General features: G+C 40.8%; 1 protein-coding gene across 6 annotated transcripts in view; it reads left to right on the top strand.

The window, feature by feature from the left end:
• sema4ba (sema domain, immunoglobulin domain (Ig), transmembrane domain (TM) and short cytoplasmic domain, (semaphorin) 4Ba) overlaps positions 1-21352 on the top strand; it is a 78008-nt gene that overhangs the window by 39324 nt on the left and 17332 nt on the right. For all 6 annotated transcript variants that reach the window (XM_084364723.1, XM_084364724.1, XM_084364722.1 and 3 more), the window contains one exon: positions 13489-13891. In XM_084364723.1, the coding sequence (XP_084220849.1) occupies positions 13774-13891 (118 nt within the window). In that variant the 5' untranslated portion in view covers positions 13489-13773. The remainder of the gene's footprint in view (positions 1-13488; positions 13892-21352) is intronic.

The raw sequence follows: 21352 nt of genomic DNA, 5'->3' as shown, positions 1-21352 counted from the left end.
GTTAAATGTAACAGAGACCACAGGACAGGAGCAGACTAAAAGCTTCCTGTGGCAGGACAGTGTCTAAGCCAGACCTGGCAGACAGGCTGGCAGGGCAGATGTTTTAGGTGAGAGGCACAGTAGATAGCACCGCCTGAATAATTCATCAGATTGGATTGAAGATGTGATATATTAAGACACAGCCATCTTATGGCCTCTTTCAGCACTTTTTGTGCAGCATGAGTGGCTGCAGGGCTCAGATCCCCCTGCATCTCTGCTTTCGTTCTGGCAGTTATCCACCTGAGTCTGGGCAGGCGAGGGGACAGTTATAGATGTGCTGGCTCTGGGTCGAGCGAGGCCTCCAGACATCTGGAGGGATGAAGCCGTTCATGAATGCAGGTGCAGTTTAAGCTCACAGGAACTAACACTGTTGATGCTTTTTTTCCCCCCAATATGACTTCTGCTGTGGTCACTGGGTCTTATGGTTCAGGTGACAGAGGGAGGGGATACGTGCGTTTCCAACAACACAGATTATATGTTATCTTGTCTGTCGCCAGTGTGACAGGGAGTATGTGCTGACAGTCTGAATTCTGGCCTTTGAATTTGTCTGCTTTTCCTTATGTTTATTTTGTGATACAAGCAAAACAGGACTTTGTGACCTTACATCTTATAGTTTATAAATAATGTGATGAATCACTTGCTGGTAACGTCGGAGCACAGCGTGTGCTACAGAAGAGCCTTTTCGGTTTGCTGGATGTGAGTTACTTTGGAACATAGATGTTTGTGAACATGACGTAAATGTTCTCTTGACCCACTTAATATGTTTTTTATACTGATGCCAGTAAAACTAAATAACTTTGACCTTTTCTGGTTTACAAGGAATATGTCTGATCCTGTAAGATAATTATAAAATAGAAGAAAATGGAAATACTAATAGTATCTTAAGTACCTCAAATTTTTACAGTTCCAAATATTAGTTATCAGTCTCCTCGATCACTAATAATTAGTATTGATCCCAAAAAGTAAAACATATCGGTTGATCCCTATTAGACAAAGATGGTTTATTATTTACTGTAAAACTTTTTAGCATTCGTTGTCTGTGGGGATGCAACACGATGGACCAACCCTTGCCTCTAAGTTTTGAAAGTAGGTGAAGATGTCACAGCTCTGATTTCACAATGGAGAGGCTCAGCTTTCTAGTAACAGATCATTTCACTTCCATCTCTCCATGACATCAGCTCCCACCTACACGCATCCAGCTGTGGGGGCCTGGGCGCTGTGTGGACGTGTCAGGACTCTGATTGCATCTCACACGCACACTAGTGTGGGCCTTTCACTGCAGACAAAGAGGTACATGAACTTCAAGGGTCCTTTTGAAGTGCTTAACAACAGTCTGTCTTAACTAACTTGTGAGAGCAGTTTGGCATTAAAGCTGTTATGAACTGTGGTGTAATTTCTGTAGATTATTAGTCATAGATGTTATTATTTCACTTCCCCTAGAATGAACTAATTTGCACAGTGATTAAGAAATCATGTGATATAGGATATCTGCCTGTATACCTGCAGCCAAGCACACTGAACTCTGTCATCTGATAGGTTGCTAATCCCCTTATTATGCTTGTCTGGTTAAATAGAACAGCCAGTCAGCCATTAAATCATCTAGCCTAGGGATCAATGTGGGCCCCATAATTTTGCTGTGTGCTAGGCCGTGTACGGTGTGATTGGAGGGGAAAATAGAGGACGGCACAGGCAAAAATGTGATATATAAACATGTTAAATACGATCTATACTGAGCAATGCTGGCATGACGATTTTGCCCTTGAGTGACTGCATTAGCATGGTCTATAGGGGTGATACTCTTGAGTGACAAGAGTTCATCTCCCTCGTATGGTTTACCAAATACGCTGCCCTCGTAGGTCAAATCTGGTCGTCTTGGATGTTGGATGTCAATGATTGGAATTTTCCCCAAATATCAGTGTGTTAAAGGATTCACAAGATGGCTTGGATGACTGGGATACCAAGGCCTAAGTGACTCCTGAGGACTTGGAGGGAGGAATGTGCAGCTCACTATTGATCTTTACTAAGTGAGGTCACTGCATGTGGGGGGCAGCTGCCCCACACTCAGACCCAACATAAAGGGGACAGACCACCCCCACGAAGATATTTTAATGTGGTCTGTCTGCCAAATAAAGAGGTCGAATAAGGAGTTTGGAGTTGTGCTTGATATCGATTTTTAAGACTTGTTGAAGATTGTAGCCAGACGTGAGAATCAGATGAGCCAGTGCACTCACAGGCATAAGAAAGCTAACTGTCTGTGCTATATTTGCTTCAGGATCAGTCGTTCATCATTTTTATGCTCTATCTCATGAGCTAGATTTAGAGAGTATCAGACAGTTGGTCTTTACATTGTTATCAGACTGTCTTTTTCCCTCAATGTGTTCAAAGAGCACCACATCTCTCAAATGATGTCTTTTATCTTACTGCGTGTTATGTGACTATAAAGGAAAATAAGGCTTAAATTAATGGCAAGAGTTGTGAATACTTAAAGAAATGTCTGCAGTATGCAAATAATCAAACCAAGTTAAAAACATATCCCAACATTTCTGAATATCTTACAAACAACAACACTGTACTCATCTCACTTCGCTCATTATAATTTGACAAAGCTAACTACAAAAGAAGGGATGCATGATGTATATTGGACCAAAAAATTATCGGTTGATAACAAAGTTAAAGCTGATAATAGAAAGTCAAATTGCTTTCACTGACTTAACAAGCACTGCATCTACACACCTCCCACGCACCCGTGCCATATGCACCTTTAAAGTTGGTTTGCATCCTGCCAATAAACACATACAAGAAGAAGAAGGAGAGGAATAAGCCCAGCACACTATTTTCTTACTCTAAAAAATAAAATAAAAAACACAAACGTGAAATGATCAGTTATCTTATTGTTATCTTATCGTTATCATCCATGAGAAGCAGGTTATTGTCTGTTATCGTGACGGCTGAAAAGAAACCGTATCATGCATCCCTACTGACTAAGCATTGGCTTGAGCTCAGCTCAGCCTTACAAAAGTTCTCACAGGTGTCATTTAAAGTGGGCTGGACAACAGATGGTTGAGGAGCGAACCTGACACCTGCTTGGATGAACACACCACTCCCTCAGTCGTCACTGATCCTTGCTTGTGTTTTGAAAAGTAAAAAAAAAAACATGATAAGTGGCTGTAAAGCAGATCAGCATTGTCTAAACCACTCCCCAAAGTTCTCAGCTGCCCAGCTTCATGAGGCGTTACAAGATTGTTTTCAATATAGAATCAATTAGTTTGCTCATCTAATAGAAAGTTAGTCCTTGAATTTTGTGAGGACATCATTTACCAGTCTAGAATTGGATAATTCCTCTGTATATTAATTGATACCCTGTGGGGTTTTTGATCTCTAGCCTTGTTTATAAGAGTGGGGCTCTGTTTAGTATATTTTGTGCATGTACGTGCAAGTGACACATTCCTGTCAACAGTGTCACACTTTTCCACTGAACTACAGATGGGGACAAGATATGCAGCGATGCATCAGCAAAGTCAGAGAAGACGACCGCTTGCTTGTTAACATGGATGTTTTATGAAGAAGGAAATGCATTCATCACATTCGTTAGATCACTAACACTTGTTTGTTCACAAGAAAACTCTGATGTAGTTGTGTGAGACTATGAAACCCTGTTACAGAGTGCTCCTTAGACTCTAAAAACTTGAGTTTTTATTTAAGAGGCGGTTCTGTGGTTCGTGTCCTTGATGGGCATGTGGAGAAGTGGACATTCTGAGCCTTTTATCGGTCTCACTCAGTGATGGATGTGTGCAGCTCTTTGCCCAATGGCCTATAGCCTGAGCTGCTGTCTAAGCCTCTAAGCTACTGGAATGCGTGCAGCTTCTTGCTGTGGACATCAAGGGAGAACAGCCACGCCGCTTTGTTGACAGCCTTTCATGGATGCCACACCGGCCTAATCAATTTCGAAGAGGATAAATATTTCAATGCATTGTTGGTGATTGAATGGTCCATGAATTCACATGGGCGGCAAATATTAACGCCGCACATTACTTCTTTTTTCAGTTGAAGTTCTTGTGGGAAAATATTCTCACTGACCCCACAGACTTTTTCAGCAAAACTTACTGTTTTTTTTTATTATAATTAAGTATTTTCAATATATTTCTCACAACGGAAAATCCTCACATTAAATTGGTTTTATGTGACCTAATTTCTAGCTTACAACTTCTGTTCATATCTGTAATCAATTCAGAGCTATAGATGTAAGTTTGCTGAATTAGAGCGTAATTGAGCGTTTTTACACATTGTTATTCGTATGTGTATTTGAACACCTACCTCCGCGTACTGTAGTTGTGTGTGGCTGACTTATCTATTGTAACAAATCAGGTTAGTGAAGGTAAACAACTACAAGCGAGATAAAGCGGCTCAAGTCGATGTTGTGTTATCAGCACCCGCTCTATCAGGGTCAATATTTCACTCCAGTGAATGCAGACAGAATTATATGGCAAACAAGTGGAGACATTTGGAGCTCGGAGTGAGTGTTTAAACAGGCCTGACCTACATACAGCAGCCAGGGCTGAGGCAGCTCCTCACCTGTGTCTGGCAGACGCCACGACCCCTCATAAAAACACAGGCCCTGAATATCTTAAACAGTGCACTGAACAATATAACTCTGTATTTTTTATTTCTCTCATAAAATGGTCACGGTGAATTTGTTGGTTTAACTGGGCTGGAGAGCATATGGTCACACTATTTTTTGGCTGGTCCACACAACTTAAGAGACTACTCTAAATGACACTGAATCCTTTGCTTAGAAGCAGGGATTCACAAAAGCAGGACCACTACTCAAGAAACCACTGCACCACTACAAGATAGTAATGGAGTGGTTAGAGCCTGGACTTGGGGCTAGGCTAAGTTCAGTGTTGGTTACCAGAGTTTGTAAAACACTTTATGACTTCTGATACTAGAATAACATTTAAATATCCCAACAAAACATGGCCTTGTTGGTATAAATCTTTTTTTTCCTTCAAGGACGGTGTGAAGTTGGCAAAGTATTACCCGTTCTGAAATCATTTGCTCCATTTGGGTAATGGAAAAGAAAAATGGAAAAACAGTCTCATGCTGGAATTTCTTTGCAAGAGATTCATATGTATATCTCATCACTGCCCATTGTTAATGTCGTTTTCAGCAGAGGTCTCTGACATAGGAAAAATGTCACCTTCATCCCTAATACTGCAGCACGAACACACATGAGATGGTAATTGTGAGCATTACGGTGTCGACAGTAGAGAGACTCTGCTCAGCTCGTGGAGGTGATTTTAATTTTCCACCAGAAGCTGAGAGTGTGAGAGATTTAACCTGCATCAATGTGCAGGTTATGTCAGATTTATCACACTCAGAATTTCTTTTACATGTACTTGGAAGGGGATTAGCAAAATAAATACATATGCTAATGCACAAACTGTGCTGTTTAACGAGTCTTTAGAATTTCAACGTAGTTATCAGTGAAAATCAGGCTGCAACTAACATTTATTTTTATTGTGAATGCTGATTATTCTAACAATTTATCGATTAATCCTTTAGTCTACAAAATGTTGATGTTGATAAATGCTTTCCAAGAGCCCAGAGTGAAATTTTCAAGCTGCTTGTTGTCCAATCAACAGTTTAAAACTCAAAGACTCCTCATTTACTATCATAAATGACAATGAAAAGCAGCAAATCCTTACATTTAAAAAACAGTAAATATTGAACTTTTTGCTTGAAAAATGACTGAAACGATAAATCAATTATCAAAATAGTTGTCCATTATCCAGTTGTCCATTGTCCAGGAAGGTCAAATCAAAATCCAAAAGTATTTAAAGATTCAAGCATTGGCATGTTTATAGAGCACTTGTGTCCACCCTTTTATAAGCAAATTTTAGTACAGTACAAATATTTATCAAAGTATAAGCAATGGTATAAACATTTGTGCAGTAAGTAGCAGCCGAGTCCAGTAGTATGACTCGTTTTGCTACTCCAGCAAATCACAGGATATATTATGTAGTTCAGTCAAGAAAGAAATGTCTTTTTATGGGAGATGCAGATCATTTGCAGGTTCAAATGTTGAATGTCAACATCAAAAACCATTTCAACTTTTCACCACTGATTTTGTAGACAGACAAACACACTGCATACGCTCAGGAATCTTGTTATGGGTTAATAAAGGGTGCAGTCGTTTATTAATCACATGTAAAATGTGTTGCCAACTTAGTATTCGTGTGAAATGATAAAACTGGTTAGTCCTTAAGATGTAGGTGTTCCTCTCCTCCAGCAAAGGGTGTGACAACATTAAAACAGACTGTAGAAAAGAAATAGGCCATTTCAGCATGGTCAGCAGGGCAGGCTGCTTCCTTAAAGTGGCTCAGCTTACACTGGATTGTTAAAAACTGAAAAGACTGAAAAGAGAGAGAAAAGAGAGAGAAAAGTACAATTTTCTGCCGATTTCCTCTCAATCCCTCAGTGTTTACTATATTCGAGGGGTCATTAATGACAGCACGTGAATAGTTTTAATCCAGGTTTATGCTCTGTCTGATGTGTTTTGACAGGGAGATTTGGCTTGAGTGCCAGGAATAAAAGGGCACAAAGCCAACAGAGGCAAACGTATTTGTCCGGTGAGATTAGTTACTCTCAGGTGATTTCCATCTATGTACAAGTGCCAGTAAATACATTTGAGTTTGATGAGGTGACTTAAAAGAAAAGGTGGCTTTGCCCTTTCATTTGCTTGTCTTTGGTCTTCACCCCCTTTGAGTATTAATGCCCTTTTCTGTCTGTTGCAGAGCCCCTGCTGCTCTTCTTTCACCCACTTCGGCCTTGATAGTGATAGCAGGCCCTGCTCTGCTACTTTACATTTCATCAGCAAGCTGCTTCTGCTGGCTCCACATCTGTTATGGAAATTTGCGCAGAGGGGGAAATGGAATGAAATGGAATATCATTTCAAATATTTTCACTTCTGAAACCGGGCTGATTTAGGCACTTGTAAAGGTTTCAAAGACAGAGGTGATGAAATATGCTCATCCACTTTCACAGCCATATATTACCGTAATCTATCAATACGTTCTTAGTGCCTGATAGCTTCAAATTTGGGATGTTTAAAAAAGTCAGCGCTTGTGATAAAACTCGCAACCTGTGACCGCGTGTCACAAACCCCAGAGGAGAAGCAAGCTTGATGAATTTAACTCCCCTGAACCTTAAGTTCAAAATGTCCCCTATCTCTGTTCAATAGTTTAATAAGATTTTAATTAGGCAATTAAAAGTCTTTGGAATAGCATATGGTCATAATTACTGCTGTATGGTTCACTCAGGGATGAATGAGCCAGTAATTACTCTTAGTTGGGTCTGGGGATTGGACTTAAAATGGGTCGAGCAGGAAGGAGAGTGTATTTCTTCAGCGTCCACAGTCACCTCATCAGAAATACAGACTTCTGAATTTCGATTAACTGGGGAATCGGATTGGATTGCACTAGTGATTTGTGAATCCTTTACTATAGGAAGTTTGTCCTCCCAAAGTTGTTGGAAGCTACTACCTCACTTTGAACTAGTAATTAACTTCAACAAGTTGCACTGTGTAAATAGGAAGTTGCAATTTTACAAGCCTTATTTTATAACAAAAAGGTCGTTTTTCTATAGGAACCATTTCCGTAAAGTTGTCAGACACAACCTCAGTCTGTGAGTAGCAAAAACAAGCACTTTAAATGGGTGTAACTTTGATAGTCAAAATTGCCCCATGGGATTACATTGCAGCCATTGTCCACTGAGGCAATCTATTGGACCAATTCCCAAACTTTTGGTGATTACAGTATGAATCATTAACACCAAAGCACAGAAATATACGGCCCAGGTTTGAAAATACCTGAATTCCCCTTCACATCTAGTGTTCAAAACTTAGGTACGCTGTATTATTTTTTGTGAAATTCAAAGTAAAATCATCCCAATATTACTAAGCATCATTCTAGAAGTGCCAGGTCATGTAACAGTTACACCTGAAAGTTTCTGGTTATAAATATTTCTTAACTAATCTGAAAGTAATAACTATAGTATGTTTTTTGCGATCACCTCCTTGTAGCAACAGGATTGACTGAATAAGTTGCTGTGATTGGAATAATGTGAGAAGACGTGATTAGGATTTGTCACGTAGTCACTCCGACCTGTTACCTGAGCACTGTGACGGAAGTGCTGTAATGTCTTACTCATAGATGGGTATCTTTAGATCTGAATGAGTGGTTACAAAATAACCTGAGTGGCAGTTGGACCGGAGCAGAACTGTGTCAACACTCCCACACCACTCGCCCGCCTGGTGAATCAGCCACTCTGTCCATATGTGCAGGCGTGTTCCTCCATTAAAGCCTCTCCTGACAGATGATGTCCTCCACATCTCACATCTGCTCCTTCACACATCTGAGAGTCCTTCGGTGGTGTGGAGGGGGAGCGCTGATCACAGGTTGAAGGCCACATCTGGGAGCACGTGACCTGGGCTGTCAGAGGGTTGTGACGTAGGTGGCCAGCGTGTGTATGTGTGTATGTACAGGTGGCTTCCTGAGATGACAGGCATACCAAGAGGTCGTATTTTTCAGTCAACACTTTTCCAGTCAACAGGCTGTGTGTGGAATCCAGGGAGCCTTGACCCCTCCTACTCTACTCGGATGGCAAATGCTAATGGTGGGGCCACCTGTTTCAGCAGTATACGCACTGCTGCTATTTATAAGACTAGTCTTATAAGTAGTGCTGTCATTGGGCAGGCTTCGCCATTCAGAGATAAGCAGTACAGTGATAGTTTTACTGTATGACAGAAGCTTTGTTACTGGAAATTATTGGGCAAGAGTGCTGGGAATTTCCCTGTTTGGTTAAACATGAACCTTATTTCCCCTTTCTGACGTACACTCTACTGTGAATGAATTTGACGGTGTCGACAAAAATGTCCACAGGTTTATTCTAGTATATGACATGCTCATCACTCTTACGAGTTTTCTCTCTCTTAAATTTTATATACAGTAGTAAATTTCACTTTGCATTGTAGGTTGAAATGATTCCATAAGCTTTCAGTTTCATGTTGACAAATCTCTGTAATTACAGGGGTTTTATTCTCATTGCAACCACGTGTATATTTAAAAAAACAATACAAACTACACATTGAGGCAGCTCAGAAACCAAACCCACAAGCAATAATATAAGGGACTGGCTGGAGTATTGACTCCTAGCAGAGCCTCTTACCGCTTCATTTAATAGTCTCTCCCTTCCACAGCTAATTATTTTTACTTCATGGACTGTCAAAACTATTGCTATTACTAATATGGATGATGGGCTGGTGAGCAAATGCCTGTGTACCATCAGTCAGTAGTGACAGCTCTGTGTGCCACTTATTTCCCACCCAGAAGCAGAAGATATTTCAATTTCCACTCGGGATGTCCCCCTCACTTTTCAGAGTCCTAATTTGTCACTAACACTTACTGTCCAGGAGTCGTAATCCAGCTGAGGAAAGCTCTGAGTTCATAAAAATGGTGGTACATTCTTCATGGTTGCCTTCGATTATTACCCTACACTTACAGCAAGAGAGCTTTGTGAGCGGTGATGAGTACCTATGGAGCTTTTTTGCCCTAGGTTTTGCCTGTAAGGCCATATGAAGGCTGCAACTTAGTCTCTAATTGAGACTTAGACTAGTCTCAATTAGAAACTAAAAATTCATTAAAGTTGTTAGGGTTGGTTAAAGCCTGACAGGAACCCTGTATGAATATACTTCCAGACTCAAAACTACTCACCCATCACTTAATATTTTGGGTAAAACACATAAAATATCTGTTTTTATTTAACAGTGACAAATAGGTTCAGGCAAGCCACTGTCCCTGTCACTTATTATCATCATCAACATACATTCCTGTACTTGGTTTAAAAGTGTCTTCATCTTCGTCCCCGTTCCACATGTTCGTAACTTCGCTGTGTTCAGCCTCAGAAGCTTGAAACAAACATAGTCGTCTACCCGTACCGAGGGAGCTGAGGAAGTTTTTGGGGTTTGCCAATGCCACAGTCGACACTACTGATCATCTTTCAAAGCGGAGGCATTAAAGGATGGTGTTCCTGAGACGAGAAGTTATCTGAAGATACAAAAACTGTATTAGACACATATACTTCATTTTTTAGATATATTTATTTGTTTATTTTGGTCATAAATGTAATACAGCATTATCTCATTATCAGTTCTCTAATCAATGAAACTTGAAAGATCAATTTCATGATAAGATGTTATATGCTCGGTGAATAAAAACTTATTTAGATTTATAGCAATTATTTAGTCTTGTTGAAGAACCCCAGACTTCTCAAACTAATAAAACCAAACATATGTCTTTAATTAGACCTGTTATGTCTTGAAATATCTAGTAAAAGTTTGACACATGCAATGATCATGTCAAACTGATCCGATAAGGCTGATTTAGGGGGATATAGAAACAAGATCTGGGAAGATTTAAGAGGAGATCATAGACTGAGAGATGGGAGAGTATCATCCATAGCCAGAGCACAGTATCACGTCTGTGTAGGGAGTGAAAGGGATGATTCAGTTTATGCATCATGCAGGAGAGAGCGGTGAAGTGCAGAGTTGCATATAGATTTCTGTGCTGTCAGAGGGGCCCTTGTTCTCCTGCTCACGCTGAGTCGGGCTCTCTCTACGCACCTCAGTCGGATTCAGCTTGATGCATGCGGGCCTCTTTTTCTAACTGTCACACAAACCCAGAATTAATGTCGGCTTCACTGTTTCTTGCTGAAGTGGTGTCTCACTTTGAATCGATCCACACAAAGGACACTAATGATGCTCGTGGCCGACCTCCTTGTCTGTGACAAGTTACAGTCCACTGACATCGCGTCAGCTGCTGGCAGTGGGCATTGTCCAAAATATTTCAGACGGTGGCCCGGCCTGGAGTTTCAAAAGCAAAAGCCTCTCATAACATCGTCTGCTTTTGTCATCAGGATCATTAAAAGTCACAGTCTCGCTGCTGTAGGTTGAAATTCTTCAATGTCCAGACATGATTGATTATATTTCCTTTCATAGCTTTTACAAATCCGGACAGTGCACCAGTGGTAAAGGGAATGAAAGATTTCAATCTATTAATTCAACTGTTGACACCTTTTTTCCCCTCTTTTTTTTTAAATGAACATTTTGAAAGACTTTAAATAAAACAGCCTAATTCAAACAACTTAACTAAAAGTCTCCTTTTGGACACTAAATTGACAGAATAGAGTGTGCCTCCCTGCATTTCTCACATTCAAGTCTTGTGTGTCTCTACAACTGTGGAAATAACCCTCTTTGTGTCTTGTTCTCTGGCCTTTATCGTGGCCTTCCTGCTCCTCCAAATGTCATCTTCCCAGCTCAGATTTGGAGATGTCTGTGTTTGCAGCAAGTGTCAGACTGCTTATTGACTAAGAGTCAGAAGCCCCTTGATAGAAAGCAGGAATAGCTTCACTCACTACTTTTTGCTATTGATTGCCATACCTCACATGAAACTGAATCTCCTGTTGGTTGCATTTAATGAGGAGCTCCCTGCGGCAACTGTAATGGAGCGTTCACAGTTGTAACTGGGATGTCTGTATTGAATTTCCCTTCACGTCTCACTACGTTCAGTTAATCAGCGTCTGAAATGCTTCATAACTCCATTATTGGTATAATAATCATCTTGTGGCTTTGTTCTCTTGTTTTTTGAAGAATTGTTGTAGTCGTTGTGGATGAAGGCAATCGCCAGTGTCAACTCATAACTTAAAAGTTATTCTAGTGAAGTGTATTGATTTGAGGAGAACTGAACAGCAGGCTTATGCAAATATTTATCCAATTTCCTTTGGCTTTGGACACTTTTATCTCCATAAATTCCTCTCTGTAACTGAGAGCAGGCAGAGCCCTAACCCTAAAGCCCTCTGTGACCTGTGGGAAGCAAAACATTTTACAGTACAGGATCAGTGGTTGTAATGTACACACGCCCTTTCTTGCAACTTAGTTATTAAACTCTAGTTCAACCCAGGTAATCTGCTGGACAGAAACTCCTGTAATTCCTGTAGTATAAACTGTGTGTCACACCTTTTTATTGTCTTTGAGCTTAAGCACAGATTTCCTGGAAATTTCTCCTTTTCTTTTCTTTCCTGTGCAGAGCAGGTACAAACAGTTCAGATGTGGAGATAACAACTTTGGGCAAGCAAAAGGTTGCCATCATCAAATGAACCCGACCTGAGCATTGTACTCATCCATTTAGTATTCTGTTAATGATCACTCGCTTGTTCAACCGTCTGAACAGAAACTGAAAACAATACTTTACAACCTCAGATCTGCAGTGAGGAGTGATATGGTCTGGTCAATCCCTTGAGGAGAAAAGGAAGACGAAGAAGGTTTTGGCCTGGGTTGCTTTTACACGCAAAATTTTCAAATTGAATCTGGTGTGATTGTTTGTAGCCAGACCTGGTGCCTGTATTAGCCATTACTGTGCACCATAGCACTGAAATGGTACCCAATATAAGAAACTAGAGATGCAACAAACTCCTGCTTTTCCTGTAATATGAGCTGGGTGTCACACCATTTCATTGTCTTTAGGCTTAACACAAAGATTTCCAAGAAATCCCTGTTTTCTTTTCTTTCCTGTGCAGAGCAGGTCCAAACTGTTCAGATGTGAAGAAAACTTTCATTGTCGATCTGCTGATTTTTTTTGGATAAATTAACTAATTGTTCAGCCCCTGGGTCTTCAACAGAGGGTCTGTGACCCCTAGAGGGTCCTCATAGTTACTGCAAGGGGGCCACCAAATTATTGTTTTATAATATTTAAAAACATATATGATGATAGTAGTCCTACCCATGATTCCCTGTGTAATCATTGGAGTAAGCTAAGGTAATTTAACCGTACTGTGCAGCACCTCAGTAATGGCTAACTACGTGTTATTGACACATATCGACCCGTTATCTGTATTGTTATCTTGTATGTGTGTGTGTGTATGTGTGTGTGTATGTGTGTGTGGCATTCTTCTAAGCAAAAATGGATCATTATGTATCTTATCGCACAAGAGACTCTGGCACACCCTCCATCTTAGAAATCCCTGGAGAAATTGCAGAGGGTGAGGCTAACACACTTAACATTTGCCATGCCACACCTGCTCTTGATCCTTGGCCTGAAAAACCAACCAATCAGGTTTAGTCCATGGAAGTTGAAATGAGAAAAAAAAATCAGTTTTTTTCCCTGTTTTCCGAGGGAGCATCCTCAAATGTTTGCATTGTCTGTCTGTTTGTTTTGGGTGGTTTAAAAATAATCTGCTGATGCATGTGACAAAGAAAAGCAGCAAATCCTCACAATTAAGAAGCTGGAACCAGAGTCTTTAGCATTTTTGCTTGATCAGTCAACTACTGTAATAGTTTCCCCAAAAAGCTTGCTTATACAAATCACTAATTTCAATCTTGTTCTTTCATCATCACAGATCTCAGCTGAGACCCTGCAGTGACGTGTACGCATGGCGGCTGATCCGTGGAGGCTTTCTGTCTTGTTCTGAGGTCACAGATCGTCCAAACCAGCATCATCTTCTGCCTGCCTGAGGGAGTCTGACTTCAAGACAGTGCACAGACCCTCCATTCAAGGAGCCTGGGTGCTGGAAAAAGAGAGAGGGAGAGAAAATAAACACGGCTGTAAAAAAAAAAGCTCTTCATGAATTCCCCAAAAACCTGAAAGGCAAATAGTGCAAGTTGGCTGGCGGTCCTGAGGAGGCATGCGGACAATGAGCATGGCTTGGCTCTGTCTCCCAGCCTTCACTGTCCTTCTTGTTGGTTGCTTTCATACAGCTGTCACGGAAAGCGATGTCACTCCACGCCTCACCTTCACCTACAGTAAGTTTTATCTTGACTATAGAATTACCACAGCATCGCAGTAACCTACTATCACTGTATGGGATGTCTCTTTCAGGCAAGGTTAGATGGAATTAGTAGAAAGGCTGAGCTGTAGGGGTGCTTGGGGCTCCGGTTGGGGCTTTGTGAGATCCTTTTGCATGAACAGCAGCACTTGGCAAACTGTTAATAAACAGTAAAAAGAGCTGGGCTGTTGCTGTTTCTTACCCTGTCTAGTAAAGCTGCTGCGAGCTCACAGCTGGCCAGAGGTAAAAACTTTACACAACCGCAAAATCTGGAAACTTGTATACGGAGGTATATCATCAGAAACAGCAGATGTTTTCTGTTAAAGTATTGAATATTTAGTAGTTCTTGAGTATACCTACATTTAACACTCTCACATCCTGCCTACAGTGATGATTACTTAACCTGTTCCCTGTGTCCCTGTTCATTAACTCTGTCCATTGAAGAAAAAATCAATACAAATCATATGTGTCCTTTTGTAAGAGCTAACGGGATTTGGATGGGTGAAATGGTGTTTGTCTTCAGCATAATGATTTAAAATCCACGTAAATCCGCACCGTGAATGGCAGCTCCATCGGCGTGGCTCTGTCGAGTACCTACAGGTCAGACATAATTACAAAATGAACAGGCCTATTGTGCTGCGACTCAGCCTGACATATTCTCACAAGCAGTGACAGTTGCTTCTCTTATATAATCTGTATTTATTGTATGTTTGCAGAATGTCATACCAGCCAGGCAGCTTAGAAACATAACGTCTATGCATGTCATGAGTCACCCTTAAAATATGTCGTGGATATTGTTAAGTGAGCCTTTAGTGCAGCGTGATTTGCTGTGCTCTCCCTGTGGAAAGTGCCATGGCCACTAGAGCCAAGCAGTGATTTTATCATCACTTGTATGTAATTATTCAGATGATCTACCAATGCACTTGAGATGACAAGCTGGATTTAAACATTAATTGTGTCTTAGTATTTCAATAGAAAATTAAACACAATGATGGATTATGAGATCAATGGAGGCTTTCAATGATTGAACTGCAGTTAGTGACTCAGCCGTCGTTAGAGTCTTAATGTCAGGGAAGATTGTGTTGATTGATCTTCTCTTAGTAATCTATTATAGACATGGATAAAAATTCCAGTATGAGGCTAATTTCGAGTCAGGCAATCTTTCAAATAGGTCAGCCATCAAGCCTGTCTGAGCCTGCACGTTCCCTCATGTAGGCCCTCTATACCAACAGGTAATCTCTCTCACCTGCCAGCCTCGACAAAGCCAGCAGCTCAGCCCTGGCGGAGCGTTTCACAACAACACACACCATCAATCACTTACTGAAAAGATGCTTCACACTTCTCCCTGTTTTGATGGAAAGATTTGCTTTTAGGGCTCGCAGCCAGTGTTAAACACCACCATAAAACATGCAAAACCCACCTGTCAGAAACCTGGAAGACCAGCCTGTATGTATGTGCTATAAATGCAGTATGACTGAGGCTAAGCGAGGAAGTTTGCCTTTTCTGTCGTGTGTCTATTTTTGAAATACTATTGGAGCTAACCCAACTTATCCTCAGTCATGGTTTGTACAACACCAAAAAAGTAGTTTTTACTGTTATGGCCAACTCTGAGAAAAGCAAAAAAGGGTTACATTTAAGGTATTTATTTAACAAAACATATAGTTTCTAACATATTAATCTTGCAGGAAAATGCTGCTGAGCTAACCAAGGTAATGCCGACTAAACTCCAAAACAAGATGGCATGGTGCCAGGGGAAGAGAGAGCCAAAACACTATTAGGATGGGGCGGGTTTGATGAAACCTGGAGGCAGTAGCCAGTTGCCATCGTCCCAACTTGTTTGAAACTTGCTGCTGGCATCAAATTATTTTATTTGTACTGTTTTCTGCAGGGAGAACATGTCAAAAACAAAAGAAAGTATCACATTCGGTTTAATTTATGATTTACACAACGCCCCAGCTTTTTTGGAATCAACATTTATGTTGCTTCACCACATTGATCAGCTCTGACCTTTCCATGAGGGGTCATGCAGGAAATAACACAGCTTTAACAACAGAGGTGGTTAAGATCCACAATAAGATTTAACAAGGAGGATGTTTATCAGGTCCTTCTGACCTGTCTCGACATGGTTAAGGGCTCAAAGTAATATTTACCAGCTGGTTTATGCAGCATGTCTGACAGACAGTACCCAAAGAGGCTGAACTCTCTGACAGATGTTGGTGTTTTAAAGACCATTTTTTTGGTTTTAGATTGTTATTATCATCCTGCCGATGAAGGTTAGCAGAGCCCAGTGATAGAATTTGTCTTGCTGTGGTAATGTCGGTTCTGCTACACTGACATTTTCCAGCCTCCCGCAGAAGGGCTTTGTCACATTGTGTTTACTGTATCAAAGCAGAATGCAGAGCTGCGGGCCTCAGGGACCTGAACTTTATACAGCAGAAGCTGCCGGGTCTCGTCATGGTTTCTGGCCCTCTCTGTCTTATCTGGATGCCAGTGAGCTTGATGGTTTACAAGCCTTAACCTCGGCAGTGTAGGCGAGCGAGAGCTACTCGACTGCTTCTCATCCAGTAACGTTTTCGTAAACCAACTTCCCCTCCTCTTCTGTCTTGCCCTCTGTGTCCCCTGGTCCCCGCCTCTGCCTTAATGAAGAGGGTAATCTGCCATGAATAATGAATGGGGATTTGTATGTGTTATGGTGTGAACACTTGTCTGGTTCTCATTATGCGCCTATCAGGACGGATCATGGGTTCAGTGAGTAGAGCCTGCATCTGCTTTACTCTCGGCTTTTGTTCCAGGCTTTAATGCAGACCATACTGAAAGGCTTAGTGTGTTGGAACACTATTTAAAGGCACACCTATAAGCCGTTTATGTTCCCTGTCTTTGCCTGTTGATCTGTTCAGCCCTCTGTTAGAAAACATGCGTGTGGACAGTCGTGCTTTAATTTTATTTAGGGTCCGTGCCCACAGCCACGCTGGGACCAAAGCATTTTTAATTATTCAAAAGCTGCCCTGTCTACACCAGTCGAATCATCCACTCTCCAGTAATTCAGAATGACAGCAGTGTCAAGTGAGATAACAGCTCTTCAATACTGTGTTGGTGCCACATAGCTGAGCAGCAGTTCTTAATGGCATGAATGCTTAAACACTCTCCACTTGACTTGTTAAAGTCCATGAGATTACACCAGTGTTCTCAGACTGGGGGGCATAGAGCTGATGCAGGGCTGGTGTGGATGAGTTTGCTGATGCTTTATTTAACTAAAATTCCACTTGGATCCTTTCTTATTAGTCACATTGGCAATTTTTGTTGATGATTGATACATTTTTGGGATGCGGGGCATGAACTTTTTCTGCTTTTGGGCTGAAAAAACTTGAGAACCGCTGGACTACATCAATGTGGAATTCAGTAACTGTTATGAGGGTTATTTTTTTTATGACTAAGTTCATATTTTTATTGTTTTGAATAACTGAATAATAATAATGTAGTCCAATGGCAAACGGCAAAAATAGTGACCAGGTCTCATCAAAATTTAACATAGCCCAAAGTAATGTTAAAACAATGGCAACAATTTTGATTTTTGATTGATAGTAAAAAATACAAAAAAAAAATGTCTGGATTCAGCTCAATATTTGCTGCTTTTCTGTATTTTATATGCTAGCAGACCCTTTAGACGTCCTGTGAAAACACTGTCATTGCTTCTCACGTTCATTTTCAAAGTGTTGCGAGGACTGTGTCTCTGCTCCTACTGTACATACGCAGCATGGAGTCAGTCCAGTCAGGTCATAGTGCTGCTGCACAGTTAGAAACATGCCATGACCTCATGTACAGTCTTTTTGTTCTTGATGCTCCAGCCCTGATCTGAGGAGAGGGTCATGGTGAGCTCCTGATGAACCAGCAGCTGGTTTACATTTTTATGGTTAATCTAGGGTCAGCTTGTGTTGCTCCCTGGCCGACAGACTGCCCTTGTCAACTTTTTTCATGGGAAAAGGTTCCCATAGAGCTGAGGTGCAGGCTCTTTAACAAACTACAGGTTGAATAGATTTGGACGAAGGTGTTTTATTTAAATGTTAACAGATTAATTAGTTTCTATTCCCCAATAAATTGCACCACAACAGCTTTTTATTGCTCATCCCTGCTGCGTGAATACGTAAGCCACATACTTTATCTCTACACTTTACGATTTCCTTGGTATTTACAGTATTTTCAGCATTTGCAATACGACTTTCCAGCCCCTGTTTGCTGAAGCTGTGTTCAAAATTGCCACCAATTTCAGCATCAGCATGGTGCATCAGAGACAATATCCTGCTTACAAGATGCAGTCCCACAACTTACCAATGCAAACAGCAGGCTCACAGCTTGACTAATGAATCTCCTGGTGAATTGACCCTCTTGGCCTGTTGTCTTAATGCATTCCAGATGCTTCAGTCTCTGTCCTTCAGCTTCCAAGGTTTATTCTCCCACACAATTACCCATTCAGCAGCAGCTCTTAATAGCTAGTTCTAAAATGACTTTGGATAATTTCGTAAGCGCTCCAGTGTGGCCTGTTTTCTGTCCTGATGTGACCAGACAATGTGACTGTAGCTGGAGTTCTGGTGTCGCTCAGACACTGACCCAGTGGGACTCCTATTGGCACTGCGGCTTCCTGTCGCAGCGGCCATTGCTTCACTCTCAGCAGAGGGTCTTAATCACTTCTTCTTAAAGCAATTGGATTTATGAGGATTCATCTGTTCTATCCCGAGCAAAGTCCTTGAACAAGTACAGTACTGTAGGTAGATGAAGACAAAGAAAAGAGAGTTGTCCCTTGTGTGTCTTTGCTCTCCTTTATTAAGTTCCTCATAACTTCTCTAAAGTATACTTTCTCTCTTTTGTCGTTCAAATTCTAACATCGAGGTATCCTCAGTAATGACTGCTCGATAGTATTCTTAATACGATGTGAATATATTAAAAATGTTGCTGTCCTGAGACAGTGTATGGAACAAATTTCAAAAGCTAGGAAAAACCTGTTTTTAACTTGATCACAAAGTATTTTCTGGTTATTGCAAATGGTTTTAAAATTGTTAATTTTGCTTAGGAAGAGAAACACTTTATCCTTGTGCACCCGTTTCCATTTCTTTTGCTTATTTTATTAATATTTGTACTTGCAGCCTGAAAAAAACGTATTGATTGTGCATCGATATCATTTTCTTGTTTTTTTTATTCACTGTTTTCTAATTTTTCTCAGTATTAGACATTGGTCGCTTGTCCTTCGCTTGACATAAGTTGGCAGGCTGTGACCTGTGTCAATCATAAAAGCTATTTCTTTATTTTTACATTAGAATGAAAGAAAATAAACTAAAAACCAGCTCAAAACAAATATTTTAATGTTATTATGATTAAAGTTAGATTAATTACATAGTGCAGGGCTATCTTCCTAAGTTATTTTTTTAAGAAAATAAACATAAAATGATCTCGTTCAGGGGCAGTTTATGCTCTTGTAAGAATATTGCATGCCGACATTCGTCTTATATTCCTTTAGAGATGAGAATATAGGTCATGTTTATGGTCAGAAGACTGGAAATGGGGCATCTGACGTCCCTTAAAGATGACCCATTATGACTCCATTGCTTGTTCTTGATCTAAAGAGAGGCAGACATTTTTTCCAGGTCATCTACTGGTTGTCATCAATGACAATGACATTGGCACTGAAGCCAGGAGCTATTCTTTATTTTTAACGTTGATAATATTTTTTGTTTCTCAGTCAAACAAAGCTTTGCCATGACAGGCCTACCTGCATTTGTATGGAGAGTTTGCTGCAGAGTAATTTGCTACTCACACAGTATATTTGTTTGATAGACTGTTTTCTTTTAGTTTTGCAGAAAGTAAACAAGAACAGGTGCTTTAAATGAGGTCTGACGTTCCTACCATACAGCTGTAAGAGCTGATAAAGGCAGCCCCCACACAAGGGGGGCCACTGATTATAGTTGCCCTACAAAAGAAAGCACTTAGATCTTTGTCACCAAAGGACAAATTACTCCACAGTTCCCCTCTAGAGGGGATGTTCCACACTTTTAATTATCCTTACACTTTTTTGGACCCATCAGGAAATCAGCTGCAAAAATGTAGAAGAATTCCTTTAAGCCCAATATAATTAATTTCTCCCCTCTAAATAGATTAGCAAGCCAGTCGAGGCGAGTATTTCAATCCATTTAGCAGCGTCATTTGCAGAAATTACTTTTAATTACATAATAATGGCAATGATCTCATATTGCTTACAGCTGGCAGTGGCTGAACCACTGAGTGTGCTGTTCATGCGCTACGATGCAGGGTCACAGAAGCGCTCTGAACCAGACAGAGCTGCTCTGTCTGGATCAAGGGTCTGGTAACAGTGATAAAGTGAGGCATAAAGTCATCCAGCTCTGCTTCCCTCTTTGTGGAGTGTTTTCATTTTGCATTTGAGTGTCGTATCAGATACTGGCCTGACCTGTGTTTCCGTCATCAGTGACGCAGAGGCAGCAAAGTGGAGCAAAGTATAGTTTTGTTTCTTGTCTGTAACTATTTCTTCAGATGAGTAACGTGAAAAATGGAAATAGGAATCTTTTGCTATCTGCCATTCTGTTTGGTCGTCAGAGTGAGAAGGCTTCCTGATCGTTACATTTTTTCAATATAAATACACTCTAAATAAAACAGTACAGTGAAGCACTTTCATGTAGTGACCATCTATACTTTATAACAAGGCTATCTCAAAGGTCCCCTTCCAAGAAAAAATGCAAGATGTGGACAAGATGTCTACCAAAGTGAAGATGAACTACAGTGTTGTACTGTTGTACCTCTTCAGTAGTGACATGACGGTCACTTGGTTGCCCTGTCTGACGCCTTGTCTCTGGCTGCAGAAGATACAAGCTGCTCTTTCACTCTTAAGTGCTTCCTCTGAGCCATCCTGTCCATTTCCCTCCTCCTGATGTTCACCACAACATTTCTGGGGCTGCATTGTCATGAAATGGCCCCTCAGGAATCAACCTCAGTCAGTGAAACAACAATACGGGGGATTCTTGAGGCGATTGTGGCGTATGAAGAGGGTAAGGTAGGACAAGTTCAAGTAGGGTCCACTCATGAGTTTGTGATGTTGTTTTAGCATTAACAGTCTGCACGGTGTTTGACCTCTAGTAGTTTCTCTGTCTGGGCTTTGTGCTCTCAGGACTGTGTTGCTGCTGAAAAGCTTTATCAGTTATTATAATGCATAATACTATAATGGACATCCATATAGTTGTTAGGGCAGAAACACATGAAAACTAAAACCCGGTTCTCTGATGAGCTTGTGGCAAGTTGTTCTGCAGTTGTTCTCTGTATATCTCATATAGAACAAATCACAATGCTTGTTCCCTATAACTTCCACGTAGGAAACCCCTGCATCACATAGCTTACATGCAATTTAATTTCCTTTTTAAATGAGGTGAATACATCTCAT

The sequence above is a fragment of the Pagrus pagrus genome (genome assembly GCF_965226575.1).
Source record: "Pagrus pagrus genome assembly, chromosome: 10".
Taxonomy (NCBI): Eukaryota; Metazoa; Chordata; class Actinopteri; order Spariformes; family Sparidae; genus Pagrus; species Pagrus pagrus.
The sequence above is the reverse complement of the archived record's forward strand: the minus strand, read 5'-3'. Positions and strand labels throughout refer to the sequence as shown.